General features: G+C 53.4%; 5 protein-coding genes across 5 annotated transcripts; 2 read left to right on the plus strand and 3 right to left on the minus strand.

Moving 5' to 3' along the window:
- Positions 1-130: 130 nt before the first annotated feature.
- On the minus strand, positions 131-2,053 carry J4E87_004156 (uncharacterized protein; the record flags this gene model as incomplete). Its single annotated transcript, XM_049375779.1, has 1 exon — positions 131-2,053. One exon carries the CDS (start codon positions 2,051-2,053, stop codon positions 131-133), a length of 1,923 nt encoding a protein of 640 aa, XP_049234764.1.
- A 445-nt stretch (positions 2,054-2,498) lies between these two features.
- J4E87_004157 (uncharacterized protein) lies at positions 2,499-5,944 on the plus strand (the record flags this gene model as incomplete). The annotated part of the gene is made up of 3 exons (XM_049375780.1): positions 2,499-2,996; positions 3,055-5,612; positions 5,671-5,944. The coding sequence occupies 3 exons, from the start codon at positions 2,499-2,501 to the stop codon at positions 5,942-5,944; spliced, it is 3,330 nt and encodes a 1,109-aa protein (XP_049234765.1).
- Positions 5,945-6,227: 283 nt separating this feature from the next.
- On the minus strand, positions 6,228-7,607 carry J4E87_004158 (uncharacterized protein; the record flags this gene model as incomplete). The annotated part of the gene is made up of 1 exon (XM_049375781.1): positions 6,228-7,607. One exon carries the CDS (start codon positions 7,605-7,607, stop codon positions 6,228-6,230), a length of 1,380 nt encoding a protein of 459 aa, XP_049234766.1.
- Positions 7,608-7,905: 298 nt separating this feature from the next.
- On the minus strand, positions 7,906-9,572 carry J4E87_004159 (uncharacterized protein; the record flags this gene model as incomplete). The annotated part of the gene is made up of 4 exons (XM_049375782.1): positions 7,906-8,528; positions 8,590-8,953; positions 9,007-9,461; positions 9,515-9,572. The coding sequence occupies 4 exons, from the start codon at positions 9,570-9,572 to the stop codon at positions 7,906-7,908; spliced, it is 1,500 nt and encodes a 499-aa protein (XP_049234767.1).
- A 1,183-nt stretch (positions 9,573-10,755) lies between these two features.
- On the plus strand, positions 10,756-12,362 carry J4E87_004160 (uncharacterized protein; the record flags this gene model as incomplete). The annotated part of the gene is made up of 2 exons (XM_049375783.1): positions 10,756-12,259; positions 12,322-12,362. 2 exons carry the CDS (start codon positions 10,756-10,758, stop codon positions 12,360-12,362), a joined length of 1,545 nt encoding a protein of 514 aa, XP_049234768.1.
- Between the last annotated feature and the right edge of the window lie 283 nt (positions 12,363-12,645).

The following is a 12,645-nucleotide window of genomic DNA, read 5'->3' on the forward strand; positions in this document are numbered from 1 at the left end:
ATGGGGTCAAAGTGGAGACAGAGGCACTGGAAGTGGCAGTGGGCAGAGATAAGTACGAATGGATGGAGGAAGGAACATAAAGTACTCATACGTAAGTTGTTGGGCTAAGTAATTGTACGTGCTAGACATCTTACGCGCCTTTACCCTTACTACTGCTTCCTTTGATCTCATCATCAGCGTCCTGTGGAAATTGCACGCCCATCGCCCTCATCATGTTGCCCGCCGGGCCCGCCATACCAGCCTGTCCCTTGAACGCCTTTAGCATGTTATCAGCGAGGTTGTAATCTTCGTCTAGAAGGTCATCGTCATCGTCCTCGTCTTCTTCAGCGACCTCTTGAAGCTTCCCCTTGCCCTTTCCTTTGCTATCGGACAGGAGACCTGTTCCAGGCTTATGCTCCGATTTGGGGTTGACGTTAAGCGCGCCATGACTGAAGAGCTCAGCTTCCATCATCTCAGAGAGCTTCTGGATCTCTTCGTCTTCTTCCTTCTCAGCGTCTTGTTCGAGCGCTAGTGCGCGAGCTTCCTCTGTGAGGATGGCTTTCTCCGCCGCAGGCAGTATCATGTACTTTTCGAAAGCTTGTTCGTATTCGGCGTACTCTGCGTCGGCTTCTGCGTCGTCATCTTCATCCGTGTCATCCTCATCTTCGCTATTTCTGGCCTTGGCCTTGCTCGTGCCCTTGCTCTTGGTTTCGTTCTCGGCTGGCGAATCACTATCTTCTGGGTCTTCCCATTCTCTGCCGCCAGCGTCAGAGTCATTATCAACATCCATGGGGTCCAGAACGCCATCAGCACCCTCAGCGCCTGCTTCGTTGTCGGCCAGGAAGTCGTTGAAGCGTGCAACCATCTTCTTCAAATTCTCCTCGGCATTCTTGTCACCAAACGCGTCTTTCGCGCCGCTTCCTTTGCCTTCGAGCTCCTTCTCAAACTCGGAGAAGTCAATGTTGAGCCACCCTTCATCGTCCTCACGCTTGGGCCAACTGGCGATTTCGGCGTCGGTAGGAAGTGTGTCGTCGCCACTTTCCAAGTCTTCTAGTAGAAGGGCGATCTCACGCGTCGGTTTGCGAGATGTGTATAAAGAGTGCGACAGAAGCATCTGCATGCCTGCTGTAATCTTGATTCCGATCTCTGCCTTCTCGGTTGGTCTACCAGACTTGACGAGCTGCTCCAGTGCTGCGTCCCATGGTGCGGGCGGTTCCCAATGCTGACCGAGAAGCTGAGCGTAAAGAACTTTAGTGAAACGAACGCTAACGTCTACAAAGTCTTCTGGTGGGAACGTGAGCGGGGTTTTGGACTTTTCGGGTTGAATGAGCCGGATGGAGATGGGATCTCGAAGATAGAAGGCTTCGACTACTGGTGCGATGTACGACGGGTTGCTATGCAGAATATGTGCAACCTTCCTTGGCAGAGGAAGAGTCGCATGATGTTGATTCTCCGAGATGGCAGCCGGATAACCAGCCAGGCGATGAAAAGCCTCCTTTTCAACCTTGATGTACTGCTGTGGTCGTGCTGGTGTAGCTCCGATGATCTGAATAGCTTGTGCTTGCGTCAAAGGGCCAGGCTCTTCTTCTTTCCCAAGTGGTATGATGAGTAGGCGATGACTGTTGATCCAGACTCTGTTCTCGGCAACCTCAGGGTTCAGCCATTTTGGTAGCGCATTCGCCGCTTCGATCAGGAGGAACTCTCCATCGCTGTCATATATGCGTATCCATGCGTCCTTGAACTCTTTGCTTAGTTCACGTAAAAAGTAGACAATCAGCCATTCGTCTGCCACACTATCGCCGTAGTTAGAGCGTCCTTTGAGCAGCCACCGGTGTTCTTCGCGAACTAGATCGAGCTTGAGAGAGTCACGCTGCCATATGTACTCTTTAAGGAACTTCTTCTCCAATGCGTTCAAAGCGCGTTGGAAAGCTTGCAACCGTTCCCTTGTCTGAATGTCTGAGAGTCTAGAATCGATGATAAAGACCATGTACTCCACGACATCGTCAGGCAGCTTTTTGGGAAAGCCATCGAAACCTTCGCCAAACCACTTGAGATCATCTTGGGGTCCGTCCATGGTCTAGGATGTATATTCCAGATGGTGCTATCTTTGGTCTTCGAAGCGGGTTAGGTGGAACTTGACCTCGTTATTGTTCGTTCCAGGCTGAGCCCAACGCTCGTATTGATTTTGTCGATCCGGTAGTTCTAGGACGTGTTTCTGTATCTCCACTGTTCTCGAGAGGCGGATATCGGTGTACTTAGTAGTAAAGGAGCATTCAATCCTGTGATGAAGTTTCTGGTGTAGGCGGCAAAGAGGTAACGTGACTTCAGGACGCGCTTTTCGGGTCCTTGCCTGCATGGGCTAGCGGCGGGCAGTATCCCTGTCGTGGTCCAAGCGTCCCCAAACAAACAACATCTGGAGTATGATGAAGTGGAACATGAAGCATCCGCACTGCTGAGGTGCGCCCCAAAGGACCTTTCTATTTCTCTCACTCATGCGCTGCTAGAGTACATTCTATACCATGGCGCACCTACCGGACACGCCTCGCACCGAGGTTGGCGATATGACGCGCTTTACAGTCAACGAGCCCTCATTCAGCATGGAGGAGACATTCCATGCGCCGACAGACCGCGACAACCTCTTCAAACAGATGGGCGGCGCCCGAACCCCCCGACAGCCGCTTGCATCTCGACGCCAACAGACCGCGAAGAACGAATTCACGCCCATGCTGAAGAGCGCAACCGCGAATCGCACGCGCCAGGTCAACGGACTGCTCGACGGCAAGATTACGACGCCCGCCGCGATGAAGCCAGGCTTCCAAGTGAGCAACACGCCGCTGCCCGAGGCGAGCATGTACGACATACAATCCAGTTCCTTCGCCGATTCGGTCGATGGCCGGACACAGCTGCCAGACCCCAGCTCGAGTGCTATGAGCACGCCGACCGCGCTACCAAGAAGGGCAGAGGGCGAAATGGACAACGGAAACGGCAATGTGCTCACTCTGAGAGAGCAGGAAGCGGTATGTATATCAGGGCTCACCCGGCCACGACTATTCACAGGTTCTAACACCACTGCAGCGTCTGGAGCAGATCGACAAGGAAAACTTCGGACTAAAGCTCAAGATCCATTTCCTGGAAGAGAACCTGAAGAAGATGGGCCCCGAGTTCAACCGACAAGCCATGGAGGAGAACATCAACCTTAAGTCGGAGAAGGTCACGATGGCGCGCGATATCAAGAACTACTCGAAAGACCTCAAAGCGGCCGAGAGGGAACTAGACATATACAAGCAGCAGCTGCGGGAATACGCCGAGAAGGTCAAGCGACGGCACGTCGACGAAGGCATGCGGGAAGAGATGGACGAGCTCCGACGGCTAGCCGACGAACGCGCGGCCGAGGTGGAGCGTCTCGAAAGGAAGCTGGAAGAAGAGAGTGGCGACAGCGAGGAGCTGGACAAGGTCAGAGCAGAGTTGGACGAGGCACAAGCAGAGCTCAACCGACGAGACGAGATGCTAGACGATCAGGACGAACAGATCAAGGACTTGGAGGAGAAGCTGAAGAATGCGCAAAGTTCCCAGTCTGCCGGTGACGAGGAGAAGGACCGCCAACTTAGGGACCAAGCCGGACGCATCGCCGAGTTGGAAGAACAGCTGCAATCGGCCAAGCAGTCGCAAGAAGAAGACGCCACAGAAAAGGAGCGGCAGGTGGCTGAACAGGGCGAGAAGATCGAGGACCTCCAGGAACAACTTCGTGCCGTCGAGCGCGAGAAGGACGCTGAAATCAACGCCTTGAAGTCCAAGCTCGACAGCGCCGACGACAGCAAGGACCAGGAAATTCGGGAGTTGAACGAGAGCCTGGATGAAGCGGAACATGATCTCGAGGTCGCAGAGCAGCAAAAACGCCAGGAACTCTCTGTTCTCGAGGAGCGCCTACGTTCACTGGAGCGCGAAAAGGATGCCGAGCTCCGAGAGCTGCAGCGGCACCTCCAAACCATTCAAAACGAGAAGGATGCTGAGATGGATGCACTGCGCGAACGTTTGGAGCTTGCGGAGTCTCAGGGAGACAACCAGGTTCAATTGGCGCAGCAATCCGCCAACGATGCCAGACAGAAGGTGGTCGAGATTACTCGTGAAAAGGGCGTTGAGATTGAACTACTGCAATCGAGGGTCGACGCTGCTGAATCCAGAGCCGATGAGCTAGACGACTTCCGGAAGCAGCACCAAGACGCTATGCAGCAGATTTCACGCCTACAACGGGAAGCATCCGCATACGAACAGCAGTTGCAACAGCTTCGACGTGAACTGAACCAGAAAGACCGCGATCTGGATGGGTTGGAAAGAGTACGACGTGAGCGCGATGATGCGACGCAGGAGCTTACCGGCCTTCGCTCAAACCTCAACAGCAAAGATGCTCAGGTACAGTCGCTCAACAACGCCATACGAGAACGTGACAATCTTCGTCGTGAGCGCGACAACTTGGTTTCCAAGATGTCGAGCAAAGATGAGCAAGTGGAGGTTTTGCGCAGAGGCAACAACGACCGCGACACATTGGTAGCTACTCTGCGGCAGGAGCGTAAAGACATCGAGAGCGAACTGCGCAACTTACGGTCCGCTGTATCTGGCAAGGACACCCAGATCGAGGCGCTCCAGAAGATCACGCGCGAACGGGATGCACTATCTCGAGATCTTTCGAACTCGCAATCAACGTTGCAAGCTCGTGAGCGCGATATCGCCGGCCTGCAGAGGAAGATTGAAGCACAAGAGACAACACTCAAGGAGCTCAAACAACTCAGGAATGACCTTAGTGACAGGACCCGGGAGCTGGATACAGCGCGACGGACGATAACCGAGCGCGAGGCCGAGCTTGACGCGTTACGGAGCCATGCCGACGAGCCCGATACCCAAATCGATGTTATGCAGGACCTAGTACGCAAACGCGACGACGAGCTAGAGAATTTGCGCGACGAGCTGAACGAGCAGAGGAGCCAAGTTGATGCCCTGCAACGACTTGCAGAGGAGCGCTTGGAAGCACTTGAGGAGCTCAAGGAGAACGCTCGCCGGGAGAAGGACGACTTCGAAGCTGAGATAGAAGTTCTGCAAGAGGATGCCGACGAAGTCGCCGAGGAGAAGGCCTCGCTCGAAGAGAAGATCACCGTTCTGGAATCTATGATACGCGAAAAGGAAAACGAAAACGGGGCCCTGCAATCTCAGACCCGTGCGGCACAGCGCGAACAAGAGGCCGCTCTTAAGAACCAGATTCGCGATCTTGAAGGACGGATCCGCGACAAGGATGCTCAACACCGCAAATCTCTATCCGAAGCCAAGTCGACAGCACGGGAACAGCAATCCGCCCTTGAGCGTCAACTACGAGACCTACAGTCTCATCTCCGTGAGAAGGAATCGCAGCTTCGTCTCATCCAAGCTTCCTCGAAGTCCATCCAACAAAAGGCCAACCAGGATGCGATTGATCTGGACGAACAGGCGGAAGCCCTTACTAAGCGCCATATCAAAGAGATCAACGGTCTCGCCAAGCAGATCCAGTTCCTCCGCGCACGATGCTCGCGAGCAGAGGCGTTCCGGGAAGCCCTTGGATACCAAAAGAAGTTCTTCTTGATGCAGATTCAGACTTACAATGAATGGTATGTCTCCACCCGTTTACCAGAGACTCTGTGCAGTACAGCCACTAACACCTCCCAGCAATCAAGAAGACCTCAATCTCATCTCTCAGATGGGCATCACCCCCGACATCACCGTCCACGACCGCCGACCCAAGCTCAAATCTGCAGCTCTCGCTATCATCGCCGCTATTCGAATGCAAAAGCTGGCCGATGGCTGGGCACAGAACAGGAAGATACATGAACAGCTCAAGGCAAAGTTGGAGGGTATGAGGCGGAATAGTGGAAGGGGCGCCGGCATGCCGACTAGCGCTAGGAAGAATTTGGGTGCTTCACATCTGAGGATTGCGCGGTAGGACTTGCAATACCCGTAGATGGTGGGAGGCGTAAGGCGTTCTTTGATCATTATTATGCATGGCTTGGTGTTGATCTCATGGGATGGGTGTTGTGGTTTGCCACTGTCGACTTTAGCGTAGCGTTATTGCATGGAATGAAGTCATGACATCTGCATCTGATGTGCTCGGAATACAGTGCATTGTAACGGTGTTGTCATTTCTTCAGGAAATTGGGTATCATAATTGTTCCATCGTTGCGGCCACTAGCCTCTTCTCCTTGCTGCTTCACTGCGTAATGACCATCTCATTTCTTCCTAGTCATCCCACAAACGCCACAAGCACCTGCGTCCCCGGCGTTGATGTACTGACTCCCTTCGCAAGCAGCGCTCTTGCATCGCCAGTGGTCGGGTACAAAGTCCTTTTTCAGTACGTTTGCGCAAGCGCCGCAAGTCAATGCTCCGGCCTCGTTCTCGAGGGAGCATATGGGACAGGCAGAGCTCTGCGGTGGTTGGGGTTGGGAGGCAGAAGTGTCTGGTTTGAGACGAGGTTTGAAGATCTCGGGGAGGGAGTTGCCAGAACCTGATGATGGTTTCGCGTTGGCAGACGATCGCGAGGAGGTCTTTATTGCAGACGGAGTCTTCGTTGGCTTCGGCGCTGCCGGCATACTCGAGGCTTTGGACGATGTCGTCTTCTTCGATGATTTAGGCTGCGGCGCGAAGCCTTGTATCTCGTCCATCTCCCTCCTTGCGTCACCATCTTTGTCATCTTCGTCCTCGCAGATCTTGACCAGGGCGCGGCCTTTGTTGTCGAACATGCTCTTGCCATCTACGTCTACCGCTGCGCCGTCTTGATCGCCTTCAACAAACTCGTCTTCAGTTTCGCTATCCGATGACGGCTCCTCCTTCTTTATCACGACCTCCTCCTCCTTCTTAACTGGCTCGAAACGTGCCAATGCCGCCGCAGCTCGGAGATCCCGTCCTCGTGCACTGCCAGCGACCCTAGGCTTGCCTTTCTTTGGAACACCCTTCTCTAGCTTGACTTTTGTGTCGTCGTCGGCGCCCAATGCCTGGCCTCCAGCTCCGAACTTCTTCATTATCCTTCGTTGCTTCCTCTCCGCATAGCTCAGCATGGGCTTCTCCTTTCCACCCCTCTTCCTCTTGTTTCCCTTCCGTCCATATGTGCCACCACACAGATGCTCCGGTACATCCACAGCCTCACCATCGCTCGCTTGTAGGGCTCCTGTATCCAGATCCCTACCCCTACCCCACAGTCCTTCACCAGTATATCCTTTTGCCCAGAGCGCCCTCAACTCCACCGCGTAGCCATCTCGAACCTTCCAGAAAGCCTTTGAATGATTCATCTGTTTGCAGTGCGCAAGCTCATGAACCATGACCATCTCCACCATCCTCTGGGGCAGCCATCTTCCATTTCGGTCCCTGAGCACCAGTTGTATGACTTCGCCGGCATTGAAATTGCGACCGACAAACTCGGTGTTGTAGGGGAATTCTTCGAGCGCCTGAACAAGGATCATGTGCGATTTCATAAAGGGATAACATATCGCTGCAACGCGGTTCAGGATGTTTTCCGCTGTGGACGATGTCGGGCCGGGCAGTGTGCGTATGAAGTTTATGTGCGCGTTCGGGCGTTGGGTGCGCTCGTTGATGCGCTCGAAACCGAGGACCATTGTAGGGTTTTGCGCATGCGATGACTGGCTTTCGAACGGAGAGGGGCTTAGGAACGGGTGTCGAGTCTAGAATTGCGGTAGTGGTCGTGGCAGGTGCTGCTGGGTGGCGGTTGCTGAGACGGAGATAAGCGTGGAGCGGTGTTAATCCGACGCGACGCGACTATGACACGCTGCGTCATCACCCATCACCCAAGATCTCATCTGGGTAGGAGCATCATCATCCTTCAAACAACCACATTGCGTGTGTAGCGATATATCGGAATGGTACATATTCCAATCATCATCATTGAGAGTAAGTCTACAAGAACGTGCCCAAGTTAACATGGACAGCTTTCACTTGAGTGTACGCAGACAGCGCATACGCGCCCAGCTCCCTCCCAATACCGCTCTGCTTGTAGCCACCGAAGGGGATCCCGAAATGCGAGTCCTGACTGCTGTTGATCCAAACCATACCCGCCTCGATCGCACCTGCCACACGGTGGCCCCTCATAATGTCCCGAGTGAACACAGCCGCTCCCAATCCGAACTCCGTATCGTTCGCCTTCTCGACCGCTTCGTCTTCCGTTTTGAAGCTCTGGATAACAACAAAAGGACCAAAGATCTCTTCGCGCACAATCCTCATATCATTGCTGCAGTTGGCAAATACAGTCGGCTCGACGAAGTATCCCTTCTCTGGTATGCCGCTCTGCTTGCCGCCCAAGACGAGCTCAGCTCCGTCTGACTTCGCTGTGTCGAGGTATGCGAGGATTTTCTCTTGGGCAGCTTTGCTGACTTGAGGTCCATGGTTGGTGTCGGCATCGAACTGCGAACCAATCTTGGTACCTTCTTTGGTCTGCTTCTTGAATGCTTCGAGAAACTTGTCGTAGATGGTGTCCTGGACATATAGCCGGGATGTCGCTGTGCAGACTTGACCCATGTTACCTTGACAGCTCGGTTAGTCCTGCGTACGGCAAGTGGACGTTGCAAAGAGAAGGGAGCTTACCCATGATACCCATGTGCGACCACTTCACAGCCTGTTCGAGATCGCAGTCATCGAATACAAGAAGTGGGCTCTTGCCGCCAGTCTCCAAAGTGATGTTCTTCAGGTTCGTTGCTGCTGCCTTCATGATGGCTCGGCCGGTAATGGTGCTTCCTGTGAAAGCAATCTTGTCGACATTCGGATGTTCAGAAAGCCGTGAGCCTGCGCTCTTGCCGTAGCCGTTGACGATGTTAACCACACCTGGAGGGAAGCCAGCTTCCTTGATCAAGGTGGCCAGGAATAGTGCCCCAAGTGGTGTCTGCTCTGCTGGCTTGAGCACAACGGTGTTTCCGCAAGCTAATGCTGGACCGAGTTTCCAAGCAGCCATCTATGAGGCTTGTTAAATTTGAATTACACCAGCCGGAGTCGATGGATACATACCATGACAGGGAAGTTCCATGGGATTATCTGTCCACAGACACCAAGGGGTTCGTGTTTGGTATACGCCAGCTTCGCATTGCTCGTCTCAATCGTCTGCCCATACACCTTGTCCGCCCATCCTGCGTAGTATCTGAAGACCGAGATAGTCTCAGCGACGTCTTCGTCCATGGCTTGCTGGTAAGGCTTGCCGTTGTCCCATGCATCGACGGTAGCAAGGATATGGCTGTTCTTCTCGCAAAGGTCACCGAGCTTCCACAGCAGTTGCCCTCGTTCAGCGGCGGAAATGTCGCGCCATGCGGATGACTTGAAGGCAGCTCGTGCTGCGGCGACTGCAGCATCTACATCATCCTCGTTACCGGCGGAGACCTTTGCGATTACGGACTCGTCGTAAGGATTTATCGACTCCAGTGTTGCGCCGGATTTGGAGGGGACAAATTCGTTGTTGATGAAGAGACCTAACCAATGTTAGTTGTTCACGCCTACAATATTGGGAGTTGTTGATGCTTACCAGTGGGCTGCGTCCACTTCGCGCCATTAGGTGCTGTAAGGTCGATCGACTGGGCCATTGTGGAAAATATGTATGCGGCAGAAGAAGGGTTAAGATGCAGGAAGTGTTATGCAACGAGGATAGAAAGATGCACCTCAAGGACAGAGCTGGACTTTTGGTCTTTTCATAACCTGCGCCCTCAATCAACGCGTCTTCATCACACCCACCCCGCACCGAGGTTACAAGGACGTTTGGTTCCACATGATCATACTCGGACTCGCAATGCCTATCGTCCTACGACAAGAAGCTATGCCCATTGAATTTCCCAAAACAGACAAGAACTTGACCAAGACGCGCTGCCGAAGGCATGTGGTGGTTTCCTGAATGTGGGTCCATCAACAAGGCGTCCCACACGGCAGACCCGGAACTCCAAAGGAACACTTTGGCGTCGACTTGATCAAAATGTCCACAATTTGCGCTGGCCAGTGGCTTCCTCAAGTGATAAGGTAGCCAGCGTTTCTCAGGGCCATCTTTGCCCGTCAACTTGCCATCTTCGGCTTAGTACCACACTAATGCAGAGGCTCCACTGTCAGGGCCAAAATGTCCGATCGGCATCTCGAGCACGCCAGCACACGCTTTGACATTGCCCTCCAAACTGCTTTCCCGGGCATAGTCGTTGTTCAGACCTTCGAGACGTTTCTGGTATGTTTCCAGCGGCACGGATCTGACGGCGCATCTAAGGCTTGAGCGAAAGATAAGCTTTTCCTTCACCAAAGTCATGTGCGAGCGCTCTACACGCGAAATCTGGGGCCCCGGAAACGACTACCAGAGGTCTATCATCCTTCCAAAACAGGGCATCGCTGCACCATGCACAAGGGAAAACCGAGCACTCTGGAGCCTATATTGACGCTAGAACTTCCGGTTTGGTTGTTTTATCATATGGTAGTCCGCAAAACTATTCAAGCCACCGCTTATCTCGAAGCGATGTTCTGACGAGTCAGTAGAGATGCAGTCAATACAGGCTTGACCTCGAATCAAGACACTTCAGTCCGGGGTAGAGAGCCAGTATGGACGATGCTCGCTATCTGTGGACAATGAACTATCGTCATATCTTATCATGTTGGACGCCACATTGTCGAGCATAGCGCATGTACGGCATGAGATGGAACTGCCTGTAACAGCTATATTCAGTCACCTCATGCAGACACTTGACGCCGCATCATTCCTACCCTCCTGATCTTGAGAATTGTCCTTTTCCCACCATGTCGGCGTCTAACAGCGAGAAGAAGCTCGGCAATCCAATGGGTCCGGTGACTACCCGTGAGGAGGGTGTCGTTGAGCACGTCCACTTGGGATACGACGCGCAGCTCACGAAGAACCGGTCACTCATTAGCGTTCTGGGTATGTGTCTTGCCATCGTGGCTGTACCTTACGGTATTGGCGGTCCCTTGATGAGCGCCATCTATGGTGGTGGCCAACTGTCGATATTCGTCGGCGTACTGGTTGTCCTGTTCTTCAATGGCTGTGTCGCTATCTCGCTTGCAGAGCTGGCATCACGGTATCCAACATCTTCTGGTGTGTACTACTGGTCGTACCGACTCTGCGGTGAACGAAAGAGGACACGCAAGATTGTCTCGTTCCTGACCGGTTGGTTTTGGCTCATCGGAAACTGGACCATTGCACTGTCCGTCAACTTCGGTTTCGCTTCCCTTATCGCGGCGACGGTATCAATCTACAACCCGGAGTGGGTGGCATCGGACTGGGAACTGCTTCTCATCTTCTACGCGCTATGCGTGCTGGTCTTCCTTGTGTGCTCTCTTGGAGACAGACTGCTACCGTATGTGGACTCCGTGGCCGCGGTATGGAACTTCGTTACGATCATCGCACTTCTTGTCGCTCTCTCGGTCCGCGCTCAGCAAGGTCGACATTCAGCCTCCTACGCGCTCGGCAACTACAACAGCAGTTTCTCGGGCTGGGGCACGGGCTTTACGTTCTTCATCGGTCTCCTGCCACCAGCATACGCTTTCTCCGCCATAGGCATGGTGACATCAATGACGGAAGAATGCGCCCAGCCCGAGATTGAAGTTTCTCGCGCTATCGCCCTCTGCATACCCTTCGGTGGTCTCGCATCGCTCCTGTTCGTCCTACCGCTATGCTTTACGCTGCCACCGCTCGAAGACATCCTCAACGCACCCTACGGCCAAGCGCTGCCGTACATCATCTACTCTATCATGGGCTCAAAGACAGGAGCGCTGATATTGATGGTAATGATCTTATTCGTCACTCTCTTCTGCGCCATTGCGATCACGACTGCTGCTTCACACTGCACATGGGCTTTCAGCCGCGACAACGCGCTTCCCCTCGCTGGCCTCTGGACACGCACTATCGCCGACCTGCCCATCTACTCGCTCACGCTCGTCACAGTCATCGAGATGCTACTCGGTCTTATCAACCTCGGCTCCAGCAGTGCGTTTACTGCTTTTGCGTCAGTCGGCGTTATCGCGCTCGCCATCGGCTACCTCGTTCCTATCGCCATCTCTCTCTTCACCGGTAGGAGAGAAGTCGCACATGCCAAATGGAATGTCGGTGGCCTGGTGGGCACCGCAGCAAACATCGGTGCTGTGGCATGGATTCTGTTCGAATTGGTGCTTTTTAGCATGCCGACTGCGCTTCCTGTTACTGAGGTCACGATGAACTACGCTAGTGTCGTGTTGGTCGGCTTTGCGTGTTTGAGCGGGCTATGGTATGCACTCTCTGGCAGAAACAGTAAGTTCCAATGTTCATTCGCATGGCCATGCACTACTGGAGTCTGTACTGACATCGCCCAGAGTTCAAGGGTCCCCCTGACGAGGTGGATGATGTTTACTAAGGTGTACTATTTCTTTGCCCTGGTTGTCGGATGATCACGCTTTCTTATGGCCCTCGTAACTCTTGTATCATGGCCTCCTCCGGTGCAGGAGATTACACATTTTGTCTGGATTGCAGCCTTTCGTGGAAGAAGTCCACTCGATTGCATTCGATTCTATCTGGTAGCGTCCTTGGCCAGGAGTGTACATCGTCTTCAGAACTACCTATATGTCAATATCTGAGAGTATGTATGCAGCAAACTCAAAATAGCTCTCCTGGTAATGTGAACCGTATGTTATGCAAAA

This window comes from Alternaria ethzedia, assembly GCF_023757985.1.
Source record: "Alternaria ethzedia strain BMP 0044 chromosome Unknown scaffold_7, whole genome shotgun sequence".
Lineage (NCBI taxonomy): Eukaryota > Fungi > Ascomycota > Dothideomycetes > Pleosporales > Pleosporaceae > Alternaria > Alternaria ethzedia.